At 50.4% G+C, this 21357-nt stretch overlaps 2 protein-coding genes across 2 annotated transcripts; one reads left to right on the forward strand and one right to left on the reverse strand.

The window, feature by feature from the left end:
• Positions 1-1829: 1829 nt before the first annotated feature.
• Positions 1830-8740, reverse strand: TMEM138 (transmembrane protein 138). The gene is made up of 5 exons (XM_040982010.1): positions 8423-8740; positions 6173-6436; positions 3822-3993; positions 2607-2682; positions 1830-2339 (listed from the first exon to the last, which is right to left on the reverse strand). The coding sequence occupies exons 2-5, from the start codon at positions 6298-6300 to the stop codon at positions 2227-2229; spliced, it is 489 nt and encodes a 162-aa protein (XP_040837944.1). The 5' UTR covers positions 6301-6436; positions 8423-8740; the 3' UTR covers positions 1830-2226.
• Positions 8741-8748: 8 nt separating this feature from the next.
• On the forward strand, positions 8749-18707 carry LOC121157663 (cytochrome b ascorbate-dependent protein 3). Its single transcript, XM_040982009.1, has 7 exons — positions 8749-9308; positions 11935-12035; positions 13497-13695; positions 14910-15118; positions 15751-15905; positions 16601-16757; positions 17277-18707. Exons 3-7 carry the CDS (start codon positions 13512-13514, stop codon positions 17298-17300), a joined length of 729 nt encoding a protein of 242 aa, XP_040837943.1. The 5' UTR covers positions 8749-9308; positions 11935-12035; positions 13497-13511; the 3' UTR covers positions 17301-18707.
• Positions 18708-21357: the final 2650 nt, after the last annotated feature.

The raw sequence follows: 21357 nt of genomic DNA on the forward strand, positions 1-21357 counted from the left end.
AAGCAAGGAGCTACATCTGGGTCTCCTATGTGGGAGGCAGAAACCCAAGCACGTGGGCCATCCTCCACTGCTTCTCCCAAGCCAATAGCAGGGAGCTGGACAGGAGCAGGGGCAGCTGGACATGAACTGGCGCCCACATAGGAGGTTGGTGATACAGTCGAGGCCTCATCTGCTCTACCCCCTGTACCAGCCCCATATTGTTCATTTTTTTCCCTCATAGATAAAGGAATAGTAAAAGTAGACAGTGACTTTATTAAAACTTTAGATCATTTGAATTAATTACTGTGTATGAGGCTGGCTCTTTAGGTACTTCATTCAAATATTGTACCTTTTCTTTTGTGATATTTGGTAAAACAGCAACATCTTATTACCTCTATTCTCTCCTGTCTTTTTCTACAAAGTCTATTCCAGGTTTCTAACACCAGAGTTCGCAAACTTTGGCCTGGGATCAAGTCAGGCTTTCTGTATAACCCACAAGCTAAGAGTACTTTTACATTCACACATAGTAAAAAAATAATGATAAAAGAAAAAAAAATCAGAAGAGCATTATTCTGTGACATGAAAATTATGTCAAATTCAAATGTCAGTGTCTATAAACGGTTTCACAGGCAGACCGCTCTATTCATTCATGTAGTAAATCATTTTATCTATGGATATTTTCATGTTCTAATGTGAGTTGAAGCTTGGCTTTCAGTCTAAAATATTTACTATCTGGCCATTCAAGGAAAAGTTTACCAGCCCCCATGCTACACTGTACTACTATTCAGAGTTTCATAGGCTACCTCTCTGGCACAATAGACTGATTAAATCAATGAGCCCCATTCTTCAACTTTTCTGTATCCAGAAGCTTTGCTATACTTTCCCACGCGGACATGGGCTCGGTCATTTGACTCACCCTGACCAGTGGGAGCGTAGGAGTACCCATGGGGGCTTGTTCTCACCCACTCCTCTGCACTGTCATATGAACAGCACCCAGGTTACTCTGGGTGGCTGAATCATGTGCCCAGGGTTAAGAAACAGTTATTCCAGAGGCGGTCATCCTAGGTTAGCCAAGAACCCAAAGATCCCAAGATGATCACATCTTCCCAGATGACCCACAGCTGACTACAAATGATTATTGTCTTTCTTTAAAAATGTTGGGCTCAGGGCCCGGTGTGCTGGCCTGTTGGCTAAAGTCCTTGCTTTGAACGCACCAGGATCTCATATGGGCGAGGGTTCTAATCCTGGCTGCCTCTCAAAGAGAAAAAGTCTGAATAAAGTCCGGGAATCTTGAAATCCAGGTGTGTGGGGGGCAAGGGGACCTAGATCACACCTCAAATTTCTGCAAAACACCTGTACTTAAAATGGGATTCAATCTACTCACAGGGCCTTAAGATGCTGAAACTTGGGGCCCGGCGCGGTGGCACAAGTGGTTAAGGTCCTCACCTTGCACGCCCGGGATCCCATATGGGCACCGGTTCTATCCCGGCAGCCCCGCTTCCCTTCCAGCTCCCTGCCTGTGGCCGGGGAAAGCAGTCGAGGACGTCCCAAGGCTTTGGGACCCTGCACCCACGTGGGAGACCCGGAAGAGGCTCCTGGCTTCGGATTGGCATAGCATCAGCCGTTGCGCTCACTTAGGGAATGAATCATTGGACGGAAGATCTTCCTCTCTGTCTTTTCTCTCTGTATATCCGCCTTTCCAATAAAAAAATAATAAAAAATAAATCTTTAAAAAAAAAAAGATGCTGAAACTTGGACTTGGCACACGTGTTAACCATGATGAGATCTACCTGGACAGATAGACACTACCATTCATGGAAAAAGAATTCAATTTATTTCCATTTATAAAATGTAAACAAAGAGTCTTGGGTATAAAGTCTAAGCTTGATCATATGATCATCCAGGAACACAAAATAATCCCTCTTTGCACCCTTCCGTCAGTTCCGGGTGCCACTAGGGAAGTGGGGCCTGAGAGGTCCTTCTCTCCCAGGTTAGGGCAAAAGATTCACAAGGGAAAGCAAGGGCCACAGAGCCTACAGAGGAAGCTGAACTGAGGCTAAGGGGTCCGAAAGGGTGAATGGGACAGAGCAGGAAGGAGGGCAGAACTAAAGTAGGAGGCAGGAAAGGGATTATGTACAGGTCTGTTGGGGAATACTTTAATCAGCAAGAAGTCCTTTGGCCTGAGCTGTTTCCTGGGCCAACCCTTCTTCAGGAGGGAAGGGAATCCATCAAAGCAACAGGAGGAGGTCACCTTCGGACTTGCATGAACTCCTTGCGCAACCACAGGGAATCCTGGTAGAAGCGAGGATCGCCCAGTCTCACGGCGGTGCGTTTGTAGAAGTAGTAGTACAGCACGGCCGCTGCAAGGTGAGCAGAAAAGGTGCCTCAGGTGTGTGCCTGCATACTTGCTTCAGGACTGGAACCAACAATGCTGAGGGAGCCTACCTCCTGTTCTCCCCACCCTTTCTCCAGCAATGTCAGAGGGCGGGAATCTCTCCTGTTCTCGGGATGCCTGTCCCAGCCAGCTCAGAGCAGCCAGCATTAGTTCTGGGAATCCAGAACCAAAGCCCTCAGTGCAGGAGATATATAGGGGACTAAAATGATGCCCAAGTGGCTCTGTTCCTTACCTAGTCGCTGGAATACGAATAACGTTTGGAGTCCATCTGTCCAAACAAAGCTGTTGGAGCTTTTCCAGCGTAGGTTCTGCAAGAGATGGGAAGTCAATGGCCAGGCAAGGTCCCGGCATCTCCAGCCTGGCTAGCTGCAGAGCTGTCCCTGGGCTGGAAATCGTATGGGTTTCTCCTTTTGCCTGTCTACAGTCACAAGGAATGTTTTCTCAAAGCAGCCTCAAGCTCCCTTTTTTTTTTTTCCTTCTTTGCTGCAAAGGGGATATCCTCACAACCCTTAGAAAGGAAGCTCAACTCAGCTCTTGATTCCCTTTCATTTCATAGCCTTGGCCCGGAGAAATGATACACACTATCTCAGGAAATCATCTGGTCACCCTCTTGCCTGGAAAAGTCTGCAGCTTGGCTCCTGTCAGATAAACGTTTTGCTGCATTCAAGACTTAACTAGATCAGAAGCTTTAGTGTCCAGAGACAGGGCCTGTTTTGGCTCTAGGAACCGCGGCTCAGAGTCTACTTCAGGAAGCAGCTACTGACGTTGGCAGTGCTCCTCTTTCCTTCCTCTGGCCTCTCCTTTTCCCCATGACAAGGGGAGCCTAACAGATGTTTGAGAAGGCAGCTTTAGTAAAGATGTAAAGGATTTTAATGTGTGTTCCATCACCATGAGTCCAGGATAAACATGTAATACACCCGAAGACATGGGAAAACTGCTACAGCTGGAAACATCTGCAGCCAGGGTAGCTGCGTCTGCTCCCAATCCTATGCTGGAAGCAAAGAGCAACGTCCTGGAAGGGGTGAGTAAAGGGTACCCAGCACCCAAGGGCACCTAGCACTCTTATTTGGCTTCTGCTGAGAAACACCCTCTTCCTGCCACATTAGCCACGGACACTGAGGCCTAAGGAGACTCCCGGCAACTCTCACGTGCCCAAACAACTGATGACACATTGTCCTATCGTAGCCCTTAGTAGGCCTGTTTGGGACAAAGGTGAACGGAATGTTTCAGAACAATTCCTCAACCTTTGGATAAAGTTGTTCTTCGAGACCTAGGATTGGGCAAAAGCGCCTCAGGAGACTGTCCTATGCCCAAAGCTCCAGCCTGGCTCACCTTCACCTTACCGGTTTCTTATCAAGGATTCTGTGTGACATAAAAGAATGAAGGTGGATTCTCAGAGAAAAGACCAGCCCTTGAAAGGTTAGAGAATTTACAGCTCGGCTCTTACCATGACCCAGACATGAAAGGAGATGCTGAGGGCGAAGTAGACAGCTGTCAGGATGATGGTCCCTTTGAATTTACGGAACAGGAGGTTGACCAGGCCCGCCTGGAAGACGAAGGTGTTGAAGAACATGAGGAAAATGATGATGATGTTGAAGAGGACAGCAATATCCTGGATGCTGCAGACATACAAAACAGAGCACAGCCAAATGGGGGTCTGTGTGAGAAGCTGAGAGCTGGCCCTATGTCCTGCTGGACCATGAGCTACAGCCCTATGACCACCCTCCTCAAGAGATAGCATGGGCTTTGGCACCTCAATAGCACATCAGTAAAAAGTACTCATCAGTTGAGTTTCAGTCCACAGACAAGACTTTCATGGACAGTTTTTTTTTTCCTTTTCCTGGACATTCTTAATAATCTATTAGGCACCGATGAGAACCTCTTTCCTCTCTTTGTCCAGAAAAAGCCAGCTCTCTCTCTCACACACATAGCCTGGTCCTGTCAATTTCACCTAGGCAGAAGCATTTCACCCATCTTAGCTTGCCTAATGCTGTCGTGCCAATCCAATTCTTAGTTCCAAATGTCCCTCCTGCAAAAAGACTTTCCTTTAATCCTTCTACCCAACATGTTTTTCCTTTTCCACCCCAGCTATTTCATACTCACTACTGTATTTCACACATCACTAAGAAATGATTGTATCTTACAGTATACATTAATGGCATCTCTCCACTCGAATGGAAACCCCATGTCAGGTTCACTAGAAGAACTACAACACCATTTAGAAGGCTAATGAATACTTGCTGAGTGAAGGATAATGTCCCAAAACTGTGGTTTTTCAGTTTAGAAACTGCCTCAGGGAATCTACAAATCATGGTGGAGTTTGATTTAATGGTGCAAGTTTCTGTTCTATGGAATTTAGATGTAGTCACATGTCCTACCAACATATTCCATCAGCAAGGATATATTCTCAGAAACACTAAGGGATTGCACTGCTGTATGAACATCATGGGCTCTACTCACACAGACTAAGGCGCCCACAACACTGGGCAAGTACACTCCCACAGAACCACTGTCAGAAATAGCGTCCCTCACTGACTGAAACATAGTATGTAGAGCATGATCATATATTATTCATGACCATCTTTTTTTAAGATTTATTTATTTTTATTGCAAAGTGAGATATATAGAGAGGAAGAGAGACAGAGAGGAAGATCTTCTGTACGATGATTCACTCCCCAAGAGACCGCAACGGTCGGTGCTGCGCCAATCTGAAGCCAGAAGCCCAGATCCTCTTTCAGGTCTCCCATGCGAGTGCAGGGTCCCAAGGCTTTGGGCCGTCCTCGACTGCTTTCCCAGGCCACAAGCAGGGAGCTGGATAGGAAGTGGAGCTGCCGGGATTAGAACCGGCACCCATATGGGATCCTGGTGCATTCAAGGCAAGGACTTTAGCCACTAGGCCATGCTGCCAGGCCTTAATGACCATCTGTTTAAAAACTTTATTTGAGAGGCAAACGGCCATGGAGAAGGCATTCCCTTCCACTGGTCATTCCCCAAATGTATGTGACAGCCTGGGCTGGACTGGGCTGAAGCCAGGAGCTAGGAACTCAGTCGGGTCTCTTACACGTGTGGCAGGCGCTCAACTCACTGAACCATCACCACTGCCTTCCAGAGTTTACACACAAGTGGCAGACACCTAATGACTATCTTCTCAGCCTGCCAATTTATAGCACTCTTTCATGGCAAGGCAATCTTTCCATTCACAGATGGAGAAAATGACACGGTCAGTATTCTCATCTTCATTTCATATGTGAACGCTCCCCTTCTTAGAGGTATGTAAACAACAGGACTGGTGCTGTGGGGCAGCACATTGAGCCTACAATGCTGCCTTCCATACTGGAGAACCAATTCAAGCCCTGGCAGCTCCACTTCTGATCCAGCTTCCTGTTAATGCACCTGGGAATGCAACAGAAGATGGTGCGAATTCTTGGGCCCCTTCAACCCACACAGCAGACCCTGACAGAGTTTCAGGCTCTTGGTTTGAGGCTGGCCCAGCCTCGGCTGTTGCTTCTATTTGGGGAAGGGACTAGTGAGTCGAAAATCTTTCTCTTTTTCTGTCTCCTTCTCCTTCTGTAACTCTTCTTTTACTGAAATAAATTTAAAAAAAAATTTTAAGTGTATAAACAAACAGGATCTGTGACCATGTCTATGTGATTTCCAGGCTTTCATGTAGAACACAGGACAATGTTAAACTCATTCTCTGTGGTAGGTCCCTATTAATAACTTAGAAACGCTAACCCCAACCACCGGGGCTGTCACTCTGCTTGGGTTCAGCTTTCCAGATCCACCCACTCAACTCACATGAAGAGCACCAGCTGGATGACAGGGGCTGTGCGGAGCAACTCTGAGAAGGAATTGACAAAGAGGTCATAGGACAGCAGCAGGAACTGCAGGGAGAGCACCAGGCTGTAGTTGCTGGTCTGTAGCATCTTCCTTCTGCTTTCTTGGGCCCCAAGGGCACATTCCACAGCTCCCTGGGAAACTGCTCCTGCTTCTCGACCCGCCCAGAGGCAGAGGCGTTCTGTCCCTCTAAATCAGTTGTTCCCTTTATTCTTTGGTGAGGGCCTGGGGGTGGGGGGGGAGAGGCAAGAGTAGATGATAATTAACACAGCAAATACTACTGGGAGATCAGAAAGGACCAAACTCCATTGCAACAACCAGAAACCCCAATTGCTGCATCCTTCTAAGGCACTTTTTTTTTGAAAAAAGATTTATTTATTTTTATTACAAAGTCAGATATACAGAGAGGAGGAGAGACAGAGAGGAAGATCTTCCGTCCGATGATTCATTCGCCAAGTGAGTGCAACGGCCGGTGCTGTGCCAATCCAAAGTTGGGGAACCAGGAACTTCTTCCAGGTCTCTCATGTGGGTGCAGGGTCCCAAGGCTTTGGGCTGTTCTCTCCTGCTTTCCCAGACCACAAGCAGGGAGCTGGATAGGAAGTGGAGCTGCTGGGATTAGAATCGGCGCATATGGGATCCCGGCGCATTCAAGGTGAGGACTTTAGCTGCTAGGCCACCCCAATGGGCCCTCTAAGGCACTTTCACCCTCACTTTTCTCTAGGCCTGGCATTTCTTTAAATGCAGAGCTCTTCCTTTAAGATTTATTTATTTTTGGGACCTGGCATGGTAGCCTAATGTCTATAGTCCTCACCTTGCACATGCTGGAATCCCACACTGGCACCAGTTCCTATCCCAGTGGCCCCGCTTCCCATCCAGCTCCCTGCTTGTGGTCTGGGAAAGCAGTTGAGGATGGCCCGAAGCCTTGGGATCCTACACCTGCATGGGAGACTTGGAAGAGGCTCCTGGCTTCAGATTGGCGCAGTTTGGCTGTTGCGCTCACTCGGGGGGTGAATCAATGGATGGAAAATCTTCCAGTCTTTTTCAAAGGGCTCTAGGGGTATTCCAGTTGTGCTGGTTTGCTGTAGTAGAAGCAATAGCAGCCATCCCTTCTCTATACCATTTTCACTGTGCCTGGGACTATCATACACACTGCTTGTTTTAAGCTCACAACACTTTCAAGTTAAACATACATCACCTTCTCCTTTAAAGGTGAGAAAACTGCGAACCACAGAGGTAAAACTACCCATCCAAAGTCACCCATTTATTAAGGTGCAGAGCTGGGATTCAGAGCCAGGCAGTCCAGACTTGCACCCTTCTCACTAAGCACAAAGCCACCTCCTGTATAACCAACGGCCTGAACCATGTCTAGCTGGGTAAATGGCACAGGGCAAGGGGGGAAGTGGTGCCGGTGGAAAGAGCTGAGAGGAAACGGTGTTCTTTCAAAAACCTTCCGGTGAAGGCGATGGCACCTGGCAAAGGCAGCTGGACCTTCACCTTCATTATTCCAAGACCCATAAGTTACTCTAGGGGTGCTCACTGACCTTGAGGCTAGAAGAAACCTGTAAGCAAATTTCAAAATGCCTTCAAGAGCTAGAAAACGAATTGCAATGGTTTGCAACGCACAATATCCAATTTTACCACCATCTGAAGAAGCAGCCATTATAATGCAGTTAAACCTCCATAGCACAAGGGCTGAGTGCCTAAGGCACCTGGACCACCTTCCCAGGGTAGCTTCTCTAAGCCTGGCTTCTAACAGCTTACCAAATAATATTGTTAGCTGTCACTTAGGTTACCTGGTCAGCCAAGATAATTCCCTTTAATCCTTGCAACAATCTGCAAGAGTGGGAAAGAATTAACCCTTTTACAGGGAAGGGCAGAGTCAAGATTTAGAACATGCCTCCAAGTCGCAAGCATGTCAAACCGTGCTCTGGCCCGCTTCCAACCCGGCCACCACCAAGGGCCCCGGTGAGGACCGCTTGCCCTAAATGGACGGCCAGCTCCTCCCCGCGTTAGGGGGCGGTGGGGATCACAAGGCAAAGCTGCGTTCCACACAATTCTTCTACCACCACCCGCTGCCTTCACCTTGTTCCCCCAGAGCAGCTTTCCTCACCTTTCCAGGTCCACTGAAAAAGGAAGCGACCTGGACTAAAATTATATAGAGTAACAAAAACTGACTTCCGCTCACTTTCCCCGCTCATCAGCCACTCTCACCTCAAAGGGCCAACGGCGGTTGTCATGGGGACGCCATCCCGACTCCCGGAAACCGGTTTTGAAATCCGGAAATAGGACGCGGGGAGTCGGTGGCCAGTGCGGCCGCCCTGGCCGGGCCTTCAGTGCTGCGGGGTCCGCCTTGCGCCCGGCCCTCGCCGCATCGCCGAAGCTGACCAAGGCTTCTCGCCCCTGCCGCGCGCGGCCTGGCTAAGGACCCGCCGCTGGCGGGGAGCAGCTCACCCAGCCCAACGTTTCGGCTTCCTGGAGCTGGGGCTGTCGGAGCAGTGAAGTGCAGAGCGGACGCCTCCTGGCTCGGGGGAGAGCCGCGGCATCTGGGGGCCCGGCGCAGGGGAGCCCCCAACTCTAGGGGCGCAAGACTCAGTTTCCCAGGCGGCTTTGCGCGTCACCGGAAGTGCTGCCAATCCATAAAGAGAGGGAGGCGGCGGCGGTGACAGCTCAGTTCTGCCGTCGGTCAGTCAGTTCTCTTCGGAGCTTCAGGAGCTGCAGCTCCGGTGGCGAGAGGCGGGACTCAGAAGACCCTGGCCCTGTGGTGTCCCACTGAGGGTAGGGGTGAGGAGGAGCTCGGGCTGGGACTTCACGGACCTGGGTTCGTTGGAATGCTGAAACTCCGCTGCTGCCTCGCTTCGCACTGTCCCGATCCCCTGGCTCAGCCTCATTTTTGGTGTTTGGGGAATTGGACGTTGGTCTCTCGGCGCTCTTCCTTCCACAGGTGGTGGTCGTAAAGGCACACAAGCCCCTTCAGAAGGCGCAGGGTGCAAGAGGAACCTCTTTGCCCAGTTTTCCTCGGAGGTGTAGGCGATACCAAGCACCCAGCCCACAAGTGGCCGGACCCAGTCTTTGGAAACCTGGGCCCGGTCCGAGACAGGTCTGTACCCACGCTCATGCTTGCCTACCTCCTCTTGGACTCGGGCTTTCACTTCTGAGCCCTGACTTCGCATTGTCCACCTTTGGGAACATGGGTGGACTCTTAATTCCTGCACCAACTCTGCCGCTCTTCTTGGTCAAATCTTTTCTCTTGTCAGGGCCTTGGGATTAGCAGTAGCTTTAATTTATTTTTGTTTCTTTTAAACGATTTTTTATTTTACCCACTTGAGAGAATGACAGAGAGCCCTCCCCTCTGGCTGCATCCACCAGCACTGGGCCAGGCTGAAGCTGGCATCTCCACCCAGGTATCTGTGGATGGCAGGGACTTAAACTCTTGGAGCATCTGCTGATTTTCCCAGGCCATTGGCAGGGAGCTGGATCATCCGGGATGTGAAACATGTCCATGTGGGATGCCAGTGATGCAAGCTTGCTATGTCACATGTGTTTCCTAGTATTTTACCTGTAAGATAAGGAATATAAGACTTGAGCCCCAAGTCTGGATTGTTGAATTAAAAAATATATATATTTGAAAGGCAGAGCAACAGGGAGAGAATGCTAGGAAAAGCTTCCATTTGCTGATTCACGCCCCCAAAAAGGCTGCAACTGGCAGAAGCTCAGAGTCTGGAGCTGCATTCAAGTCTTCCATCTGAGTGGCGGAGGCCCAGGTCCTTGGGTGTGCATTAATAGAAAGCTGGATCAGACACAGCAGTTGAGACTTGAACCTGGACCGCTGCTATGGGCTGCTGGCCTTACAAGCAGTAGCCTAACCTGCAATGTGAGCCTCTCATTCCATTTTTTTTTTTAAAGATTTATTTTTTATTATTTTTTATTGGAAAGGCGGATATACAGAGAGGAGAGACAGAGAGGAAGATCTTCCATCCCATGATTCACTCCCCAAGTGAGCCGCAACGGGTCGATACTATGCCAATCCGAAGCCAGGAGCCTCTTCTGGGTCTCCCACGCGGGTGCAGGGTCCCAAAGCTTTGGGCCGTCCTCGACTGCTTTCCCAGGCCACAGGCAGGGAGCTGGAAGGGAAGCGGGGCTGCCGGGATTAGAACCGGCGCCCATAGGGGATCCCGGGCGTGCTAGGCGAGGACTTAACCACTTGCGCCACCGCGCCGGGCCCCATTTTTAAAAAATTATTATTATTTTATTTATTTTTGTTGTAAACTCAGATCCACAGAGAGGAGAGACAGAGAAAAGGATCCTCCATCCACTGGTTCAACTCCCTAAGTGGCCGCAATGGCTGGAGTTGAGTTGATCCAAAGCCAGGAGCTTCCCCGGGGTCTCCCAACAGGCACAGGGTCCCAGTCCTTTGGCTTCCTCTACTGCCTCCCTGGTGCATTAACTGGAAGCTGGATATGAAGTTCAGAGTTGCCAGGACTTGAATCAGGCATTTTTGAGTTGTGGGCATTTCAACAATATCTTAACATGAAATCCACATGCCCCCCACCCCCACCTACCCACTTCTATTTGGGAAGACAGAAGTTATGGAAGCAGATGTCGGCTGCATGGGACTTGTTTCCAACAAGGAGTTCCTGCATGCTGACTTATTTCACCTTAGGTGGAGAAGGTTTTAGCTGAATATTTAATGACCAGAGACTTCCTCTGTGCTGGTGGGAACTAAGAGGGCAGTGCTAGGACTCAGTGGCATATCTCAGAACCCAATAGTTGAGTCACAAAGTTTTAAGGAAGTCACTAGACTCAGTGAAACTCAGATTTAGCTGACCCCTCCCAACCCTGCCCCCAGCCTTCACACCTTCCTGTGGAGATGACTGTAGCTTGGAGCACCAGGTGAGAACCCAGTGTCTGTTCTGATTAGGTGAACACGTGCACCAGGTGAGAACCCAGCGCCTGTTCTGGTTAGGTGAACACATGCACGGGGAAGGATGAGCTGGCATGTGATCAGGGTGACTGAGAGTCCAGGGTAGGCGCAGCAACCACAAGCTTCAGGGTTTTGTTGCAAAGTTCCATGACAGCAGTAACTAAGAAGAGTTAGAATATTTGACTTCTAGAATGTTCTCTGATCCACTTTTTCGCTTGATCTTCTGAGAACTTGTGGATAAGAGAAAAAAAGCAAAGGCCTTGAAGTCAAGCAGACAGGAATTGGAAACTCCCAACCTACTTGTTGAGTCCTTATTCTGATGACTGAAGGTCTTTGTGTCCTGGTGTCCTCAGGGGCGAGTTGGGCATGATAGTCCTCGTAGAGTTATCACAGAAGGGAATGGTGTGTGTGTAAGATTCTAGTGTTCTGGGTCCGGTGCGATGGCACGGTTAAGGTCCTCACCTTGCACGCCTGGGATCCCCTATGGGCGCCGGTTCTAATCCCGGCAGCCCCACTTCCCATCCAGCTCCCTGCCTGTGGCCTGGGAAAGCAGTCGAGGACGGCCCAAAGCTTTGGGACCCTGCCACCTGCGTGGGAGACCTGGAAGAAGCTCCTGGCTTTGGATCGGCATAGCATTGGCCGTTGTGCTCACTTGGGGAGTGAATCATTGGACGGAAGATCTTCCTCTCTATCTCTCCTCTCTGTATATCTGCCTTTCCAATAAAAATAAAATAAATCTTTAAAAAAAGATTCTAGTGTTCAGTGATAGAGTATTCTTATTATTGTTCTACCTTTCTTTCAGGTGAAAACTGTGAGTGCTACAAACACTAGGTGATTTCCCCAGGTGCCCAGTGTGTAAGTAGCGCCCAGGCCAACACCGTGTCAAGTTGTACTGGGCTCAAGGTGAGGAACCAGGTGTTCTTTCTCCTTGGGAGTTACTGGCTGGTTTGTGTCGCTGTCAGCTGGTTCAGTTGCTGGAGGCCGCGTGGTTGCCTTCTTGGTGTGGGTCCAGGGGATGGGGTGACGGCCTCGAGGCCTGGACCCGTGCTGCCTGCACAGAGCTGGAAGGAGGCCTATTCCTGTGACTTTGCCTGTTAGTCTGGCCTTTCGTGCGCAGCTGGGACAGGGTGGGTTTTTGAGTTAACCAGTAAATATGGGTATCTCAAAATAAACCTTCTACGTTCTAGACCATGAGTTCTTACTTCCTCTTGCCTCTCTTGGACTTTCCCCAGAGAAAGCAGAAGTGTGAGAAGGGCCTGTGACAGCTGCGGGGTACCACCAGGTTCAAGGTCTGGGTCAGGGGGAGTCAGGCGTGAGCACCTCATCCCACCTTCCCAGTGTGAATTGCTTCCCCAGGGCTCAGTGTCTGGGGAGGAAACACTTTGCTATGGACGTGGGCGCCTGAAGGCCATGTTCCTGGTGAACCCCACAGTAATCTGGAAATGCACACTACTGCTTTTTTGACCACCAATACATCATGCAGATGACATGCACATAGTTAAAAACCTGAAAAATTCTAAAACCTGAAACGCTTCCAGTACCCAATGTTTTGGACAAATCTACTCAATCTTTAGTGAGCTTTCTCCATTCTGACTGGGAGTTTTAACCTGCCTCCTCTGGGCATTTGTGTGCGCTAATCTGGAGTTTAAGAAAAAAATATTTACTTATTTGAAAGGAAGAGTTAGAGAGAGAGGCAGGCAGAGGTGGAGAGAGGATCTTTCATACATGCTGGTTTACTCTCCCAAATGACTGCATGGCCAGGACTGGGTTAGGCTGAAGCCAGGAGCCATGTGGATCCAGGGGCCCAGGTGCTTGGGCTATTCTCTGTTTCCAAGGTGCATTAGCATGGAGCTGGCTCTGAAGAGGAGAGTTGGGATATGAATCACTCCACATGTGGGATGTCAGTGTCAGAAGCGGCAGCTTAATGTGCTGTGCCACGCTGGCCCACTAACCTGGGTTTTGATTCCTAGTCCTTCTTTTTCTAGAGGAGAACATAATGCCTTATATTCTGCTTCTGCACTAGGGGAGGGTCATCCCGGAGTCTGCGCTTCTATCCACAGCAGAAAAGGCCCTCTCCAGGGCCAGTCACAGCCCCAAGTTGGCTGATGTGTGCATTGCCACATGCACTCATTTCTCTGTAACCAGAGATCAGGCCCACCCAAGCTCTTAAAAAAAAAAAAAAAAAATGGGGGAGGAAGCTCCTGGAGCTGTGGCTCCTGGGAGCTGTGCTCAGGCTGCTGGTGGGGACTGAAGCAGTGAAATTTCTCCCATGAGTCCTGAGCCAGGCCAGTGTGATTCCTGTAGCTACTGTTCGGGGTGCTCCCCAAACCAGAGGGGACCAGTGACTTCATCTGCTTTTTCTAGGAGTGCTCAATCAGAATGGCTTCAGGCTGGTTTTATGTGACCTGCCTGGTGCTGGGTTCACTGGGTTCCATGTGTGTCCTCTTCACTGTCTACTGGATGCAGCACTGGCGCGGAGGCTTTGCCTGGGATGGCAGCAGCTCCATGTTCAACTGGCACCCAGTGCTCATGGTCACCGGCATGGTGGTACTCTACGGAGCTGGTAAGTAGCAGGTTGGCCTGGGAGGTGCGGCCATGGCTGGAGTACGTTCTTTCCTTAAATCTGACCTCTATCGCTGTTAGGTTTAGGGTTATGGGAATGGACCCAGCTGTCATCTGTGGGGAGATGTGAGAAAGCAGAGGCATCTCCGCAGGGCACAGGTGCTCTAGGGAAGGGGTTGGCAAACTTATTCTGTAAAGGGCCAGAGAGGGGATAGTCTAGCCTGTGTCAGCCCCATGTGACCTGTTGCAGCCACTCGACTCTGTGATTGTATCATGAGAGCAGATAGACGTGAGTGTGGCCCATGTGTTTACTGTGTTCTGGTAATGTTCTGGTAATGTTCCACAAGACTAGGCAGTGGGCTGTGACCTGCGAGCTGTCGCTCATCCAAATACGGGGTTCACTTCCTCCTCCAGGGTCTGACTTGCCCTGTGCATTCAACTCTGTGCCTTGAGGCCTAGGTGAGCCTCACTGATGCCATTGATGATAGCAGCTTATCCTTTTGCTTCACATACGTCATTCCATTTTATTCTTACAACTAGCTTGTGCAGTGTGCTCTGTTGTTACTCCATTTTACAGGTGACGAAACTGAAACTTAGAAAGGAAAAGTCCAATGGGCAAGAGGCAGAGCCTGGATTTGAAACTAGTTTATCAGACCTTTCTGCCCATGTGCCTGATCACTAACCTTAGTGGTGAGAATTCAGTTTGATGAAACAAACTGAATGTGACAGTTTTGGGGTCTGCAAACTGCTTACAAGCTCCCCCGCCTTTTGTTTAAGAAATACTTATTTTTATTTGAAAGACAGATTTTACACAGAGAATGGGATATTTTACACAGAGAGTCAGAGAGGTTTTTCTATTTGCTGATTCACTCCCCAAATGGCCGCAAAGGCTGGAGCTGAGCCAATCCAAAGCCTGGCGTTTCCTCTGGATCTCCCACATTAGTGCTACAGGCAGACGACTAGTATGCAGTGCCACTGTGCTGGCCCCACAAGCTGCCTTTATGATCATGATAAAGTGGCAGCTTCAGGGATACCTGCCCCTGCCTTCTCTCTTCTCTCATAGCTGACTGCTATCCCTCGTGTGATGGGAGAGTGGAAGATGCCGAGGCAATGACTGAAATGTGCTAGCACTTCTTCCCTCTTGGAGAGGTTGGATGGGGGAAGATCCACAATTCCCCTGATGTGGCTGAGCTCTTGGACTGTTCTCCCCTGCAGCGTCGCTGGTGTACCGCCTGCCCCAGTCCTGGGTGGGGCCAAAGCTGCCCTGGAAATCCCTCCATGCAGGCCTGCACCTGTTGGCCTTCATCTTCACGGTTGTGGGCTTGGTTGCTGTCTTTCGGTTTCATAGCCACGGAAAAATCGCCCACCTCTACTCCCTGCACAGCTGGCTGGGCATCACCACCGTCATCCTCTTTGCCTCCCAGGTGGGTCTTCTCCTCACGCCTTCCCTGGATCTCTACTGCTGGGCTGAACAGCCAGGGGCTCCCTGGTTAGGTCTTTCCTGTGTCAAGAGGGCCTCACAGACACTCCCCTCTAACTTGATAGTTGGAAGGGCTGAGGGAGGTGGCCAACTCCCCAGTTTTCCTCTGTTGGTTTTGCCCCTCACACATCTGTCATTTTTGGATTCCTCTGGGCTTTGTCATAGCATGTCCTACATTAATGTTCATGAACCACTTCTTGTCCACTTCCCACTCCAAGCTCTCTCTGAACCAAACCAACTCTAGAAGTGGTTTCTATATTCCGAGGTCAGCCCTATACCAATGAAGGGTTTTATGAGCAAGGGCTGGGAGGAAGCAAAGAGAAACAAGGACTGTTGGGTTAACGTGGGGAGCGGGATTGTGGCTCAGCAGTTCCTCTAATATTCTTGTTGCTTGTGTAGAAACAATTCACAGGTAGAAGCTGGGCGGGATGGTGGGTAATCCCTGGTGGAAGATGTTTAAGTTAAGAAAGCAGAGCCAAGGGATGGCGATGGATGGGAGGTACTGGTGGGGTGGGATGAGCTGTGGGCCTTTGGTCACCTCAGTTCAGTTACATGTCATCTTTCCTGTGTCCACAGTGGGCCCTGGGCTTTGCCATCTTCCTCCTGCCCTGGGCATCCCTGTGGGTGCGGAGCCTCCTGAAACCCATCCATGTGTTCTTCGGAGCCTCCATCCTTGCACTGTCTATTGCTTCGGTTATTTCTGGCATTAATGAGAAACTTATCTTCAGTTTGTAAGTATGATGGGGTCCCCACCTTTAAGGGGGAGGGAATGGGGTCTTCAAAAAGTACACTCCATGAGCATGGAGCCTGTCTAAGGGCCTTCCTGATCTGAAAGGTTACAGAGCTGGTCTTCCTTTGGGCTGACATTGCTGAATTGGTTGGCAAATATTTATTATTGGGTTGATTCAGTACCTACTATTGGTCAGAAACTGTGTTAAGCACCTCAGATTTAATCCTTTCAGCTACCTTATAGACCTTAGTGGTGGTGTCATTGCCACTTCCAAATGAGAGAACGGAGGCAGAGAGAGGTTCGGTAAATTCCCTAAGGACACCCAGAGCTGGAGTATGAATTGGGCAGACAACTCCAGAGACTAATGCCAACCACTTCTGTCTGATTTCTGAAGCCGTGGAGTACAGTGAGAAGCAAGTAAGATTTACACATGTGGGTACAGATCTTGGCTGCACCATTTACCGGTTATGTAACATTTGGCCAGTGTATTTCCCTGCTTTGAGCTGCAGTTTCCTCCTAGGTGAGAAACTGCACTCAGTGTCTGTTATGGTGGCAGGCACTTCGTGTATTCACATTCTGGGTCGCAGGCGGTTGCAGGAAGATTTTTCTACCCTCTGTTAGTAGCCTCAGATCTTCTACTTGGAGAGAACAAGTGGGGAAGTCCTTCTGGGACCTACATTGTCTTGTCATCTGCAGGAATGGTGGTGCCAAGCCCTACTCCAGCCTGCCCTCTGAGGCTGTCTTTGCCAATAGCACCGGGCTGCTGGTGCTGGCCTTCGGGCTTCTGGTGCTGTATATCCTTCTGGCTTCATCTTGGAAGCGCCCGGAGCCAGGGATCCTGACTGACAGGCAGGTACGGCATACTGTCCCCCACTCCAGGCCTTGACACTGTCACCCAGGAGAGTCCTGGACTTCGCTGAGAAGACAGACACAGTAGCAAGGGGACACTAAGTGGCTCGAAGGGGATGGGGAACATTAGTCAAACAGTAGTGTCCCAGCACATGCAGGGGCTGTTAGGGGCTGCCCATCAGGAACCTCAGCCCCCTCTCCAGGCCAGTGGCTCTGTGGGGTGAGGTGAGACCTCATGTGCCCTGAATGCAGGCTGAAGCGTGAGGTGAGGTGTGCTGTTCACAGCTAGTCCACAGGAATGAGTGCTCCAAGTAGGACCTGTTCTTCCTGACCATTGAGTGTCTGACAAGATGTAGGGGACCAGGGCCAGGCTTGGGGGCTTTGAGGGCTCCCTGAGAGATCTGGTGGCTGGGTGAAGATTACCCCTTGGGTTGGACTCTATCTGAACAGCTCAGGCCTGGTGAGACCCCTGTGGGTCTGGGACTGTTCTGATGTGTCATTAACCCCATGCATCTCTTTCCAGCCTCTGCTGCACAATGGGGACTGAAGCGGGAAGGGGCTTCAGAAGCAGTCGGTGGTACAGTCTGCACTCTTCTCAGAAGCGCTGCTACTCCTGGGGCAACACACTTTCTTTGGGTGCTGGCCCCAACTTCCTGCCTGGGGATCAGGTCTGCTGTCTCCAGCCACATGCTGCCCACCCGCTTTTCTTGAAGGCTTTGGCTTCTTGTTACGGACTTCTCAGGTCCTCTGTTTCCACCAGATCCTCCTTGCCTTGGTTGGTCCTGCTGCATCTGCTCTGTGTGAAGTCAGGCAACTGCCCCTTTAGGCTCCTGGGGTTGGGGTACGCAATCCCAACAGCTCACAAAAGCTGGGAGTCAAGTGCAGTCCATGACGTAGAAGCTGAGGGAGGTCAGCTTTCCCCTCGAAGGTATGCACTTTAGTCCAGCCACCCAAGAAGCAGCTTTATCTGCTCTGGTGTCCCCAGCCAGCCCACGGATAGAAGGTTGGGCAGAAGTCACTAAAGAAGGGGCGGAGGGTGGCAGAAAACAGCTTCAGCAGGGGTGAAGTGGAGGAGCTGGACACTTGGAGCTGCTGGTCCGCATCATTGCCCTCTGATCTCTGTGTGTGCCCATGTGGCTGTACCTCTTCCAGCTGCTGCTACAGCTGGGACCCGGATCCCGGCCTTTTCCTGTGACGTATGTGCCTGTCACCGTCAGGCAGTCCTGCGAACCCTGGTAACCTGCTCTCCAAGGACAGACGACCTGTCCCCAGGTGCTACGGGAGTGCCAAGTCGCAGAGCTGGTGGGTTCCCTTACTGCCCCTCACTAGGCCAGGCCCTTCTTACCTGCCAGGGTCCAAGACCAGCTGTGCTCCCCGCTCCTGCTCACCATGAAACCAAGGCCAGCACTGCGGTGCTGTGTCCTCAAGCAGGCCCCAGGAGCTCCTTCCACAGACGACCCTTGCTGAGCACCAAGGTGCTGCCCTGCCCCCACAACAGTCACTTACATTGCTTACCCCAGTCCCTGTGTGATGCCAGAGTAGGAGTTTTGTTCCTTTCCTAGGGAGAAACGGATGGGGAGGGAGAAGTCTTGCCCCTCTCTCGCACTGTTGCTTTTCTTGCCTTCTCCAAGTCAGCCTTGACAAGCCTGCACTTGACCTCATGGTTAAGACACTGGTTAAACTGCCTCCATGCTGCTGGAGGCCACAGTATGATGGTTCACATGGGAGACAAGCACTGAGTTCTGGGCTCCCTGGCTTTGGCTGCTCAGCTGCTGTGGGCATCCCAAGCGTGAACTAGAGGATGGGAGCTCTGTTTCTTTAACAGATAAATAAAATAAAATAAAAAATCAAGTCTTGCCACCTCCAGGTTTCATTTGCTTAGCAGACAAGATGGATGAGGCCTGAGGTTTGGGTCTGCCAGCTCTGAGGGAGAGATTGGGCAGCACACTGTCAGATGTTGAGCTGCCTCACGGAGGAAACCTACAGCATTGCTGGGAGAGGGGCTGGGCTCCTGGGTCACATGATTGGCTCCCCCCTTTCCAGATGGTTAGGTATCTCACTTGTTTATGAAGCGTGATGTTCATCAAAGGTGTTTAGAGTCAGAGCTGTCTTAACCCACTTGTGATGCTAGAGCAGAAGCCACCAGACTGGGGGGTGTAAACAACAAGCACAGGTCTTGCCAATGAGGGCTCCTTCTCCAGACTTCCCACTCAGCCTTAGTTGGGACAGAGTGCATGAGCCCTCTCCAGGGCCCTTTTAGGAACACTAATCCATTCATCGAGGCTCCATCCTCACCACCTTATTTTTCTCAAAGGTCCCACTTCCCAATATCACATCACTTCACCATGAATGAAAAAGCTCCAGGATGGGTTGGCTGTGGTCTGGTCCAGCTCACCAGGATGAGCTGGACCAGACCACAGTACCCACTGGCAAATGCCAGGGTGAAGCAAGACATGCCAGACTGGGGCCTGGCGGCATGGCCTAGTGGCTTAAATCCTTGCCTTGAACACGCCGGGATCCTATTATGGGCACCAGTTCTAATCCTGGCAGCCCCACTTCCCATCCAGCTCCGTTTGTGGCCTGGGAAAGCAGTCAAGGACAGCCCAAAGCCTTGGGACCCTGCACCCGTGTGGGATACCCGGAAGAAGTTCCTGGATCCTGGCTTCAGATTGGCATAACATCGGCCGTTGTACTCACTTGGGAAGTAAATCATCAGACGGAGGATCTTTCTCTCTGTCTCTCCTCCTCTCTGTATATCTGACTTTCCAATAAATAAATAAATCTTTAAAAAAAAAAGAAGACATGCCAGACTGGGTTGCAGCATCCAATCAGCACACGTGAGACCCAAGGGGAGGGGTGTGAGCCTGGTAGAGTGGTTGCAGGGGATGCTCCCCTGCTGGACCACTACTCCTACTGGTAAGTGTGAGAGCTGGAATTGGGGGCAGGGCTATAAAACCTGTTGGCCTGCATGTGAGCTTGGCTAGGGGGAAATCCAAACTGGGCTGACTGTACCCACTGGTGCATGCATAAGCCAGAGTGGGTGTGGGTTGGTTGGGTTTTGCCACAGCATCAGCTGGCAGGCACTGTCACAGGTGGCAAATTCTACCAAGCTAAACTGCAGAACCACCTGGAGAGTGCAAGGTCTGGGAGTGGGACCATAAGGAAACTGGGCACCTCTTTTGGGTTGCCACTCCCGCAGGTAAGCATGAGAACCAGGGCTTGTGGGTGGGCATGGCTAGAATGGCACCCACCAGCATGAGTGTGGGCTGGATAGAGGGACTGGTCATGTTGAACTAGGTTTCAATGCTTACTGGTATGTATGAGAGCTGAGTGGGATGTGGGAAAGACTGGACCAGTCTGCTGCATACTGGTAAGCACAGGAATCAGGGCAGGGGGGCGGGCCTGGTGGGGGGGGTTATTGTGGGTCGCTCTGACTAGGTTGCAGCTCTTGCTGGTTTACGTGAAGGCTGAGTGTGTGATGGGCAGGACTGGGCTGGGCTCCAACACCCATTGGTTTGCATAGGAGACAGGGCTGGACACAAAACTGACCCAGGAGGCTGATGTAGGCAATGGACTGAGCCGGATCCTATATTGGCAAGCACACATACAGATCAGGTCTGGGATCACCTCAGATGAGGTTTCTTTGGGGATCCCCCCAAATGAAGTGCTGGATTCAGAACTCCAACCATGGGGAGAATCAAAGGTTCCATGGTCTGACCGTGGAGTGTGTGTGTCATAAATGGGCTTCCTAGTGGCTCAGATGGAGCAGTAGACAGCATATCCAGTTGTACATAGGAGATATGGTAGTCCATTGGAGCCTGCAGAGGACACCTGGTACCATAACAGGATGGAGGACAAAACAAATTACCCCATCCAAGAGTTGGCAGTGAATATCTGGGCAAATAGAGACTCTAAGGTAGACTATATCAGCCTGTGGAACACAGATTTCATCATGTTTGGAGTGGTGAGATGGACAGCATTTCAGAACTATTGAACTACCAAAACCATTTGAGCAGGTCCCTTGGAATATGTTCCACATTGGGGACCCTGGGATAGCATCGGGTTGCTCTCTCCCATCCCAAGGTTCAGAGGCAGTTGGGAGGCTGGGTGTGGATTCTCCCCTTCTTTCCTTCCTTACCCCAGATACAGGAAGACAGAAAAAAAAAAAGGTGAAAACAATGATCTCACTCACTTTCCTCTAACCCTTGACCCTTCCCATATTAATCAACTACGTAAACATCATCAAAAATAAACAAAAACCAAAAACCCAGGCCAGGTACGATGGCTTAGTGGCTAATTCATCTCCAAGTGTCAGGATACCATATGGTAGGCTGCTTCATGTCCCTCTGCTTCACTTCCCATCCAGCTCCCTGCTTGTGGCCTGGCAAACTGGTAGACCTAGAAGAAGCTCCTAGCTTTTGATCAACTCAGCTCTGGCCATTGTGGCCATCTGGGGAGTGAACCAGTGGTTCGAAGATCTTTGTCTCTTCTTCTTGCTGAAGATCTATTTTCCCAATGAATTTTTTTTTAAAAGATTTATTTTTATTATTTTTTTCATTGGAAAGGCGGATATACAGAGAGGAGAGACAGAGAGGAAGATCTTC

The sequence above is a fragment of the Ochotona curzoniae genome, unplaced genomic scaffold, assembly GCF_017591425.1.
Source record: "Ochotona curzoniae isolate NIBS_2020 unplaced genomic scaffold, NIBS_Ocur_1.0 contig_3527, whole genome shotgun sequence".
In the NCBI taxonomy this organism is placed as follows: Eukaryota; Metazoa; Chordata; class Mammalia; order Lagomorpha; family Ochotonidae; genus Ochotona; species Ochotona curzoniae.

Excerpts from the sequence above, each read along its gene's own strand:
- TMEM138 (XM_040982010.1), bottom strand. The coding sequence starts at position 6,300 with ATGCTACAGACCAGCAACTACAGCCTGGTGCTCTCCCTGCAGTTCCTG. Across the intron at positions 3,994-6,172 it reads ATCCAGCTGGTGCTCTTCAT|CATCCAGGATATTGCTGTCC; the intron begins GTGAGTTGAGTG and ends GTATGTCTGCAG. Across the intron at positions 2,683-3,821 it reads CCTTTCATGTCTGGGTCATG|AACCTACGCTGGAAAAGCTC; the intron begins GTAAGAGCCGAG and ends CATCTCTTGCAG.
- LOC121157663 (XM_040982009.1), top strand. The coding sequence starts at position 13,512 with ATGGCTTCAGGCTGGTTTTATGTGACCTGCCTGGTGCTGGGTTCACTG. Across the intron at positions 15,906-16,600 it reads GAGAAACTTATCTTCAGTTT|GAATGGTGGTGCCAAGCCCT; the intron begins GTAAGTATGATG and ends TGTCATCTGCAG. Across the intron at positions 16,758-17,276 it reads GGATCCTGACTGACAGGCAG|CCTCTGCTGCACAATGGGGA; the intron begins GTACGGCATACT and ends ATCTCTTTCCAG.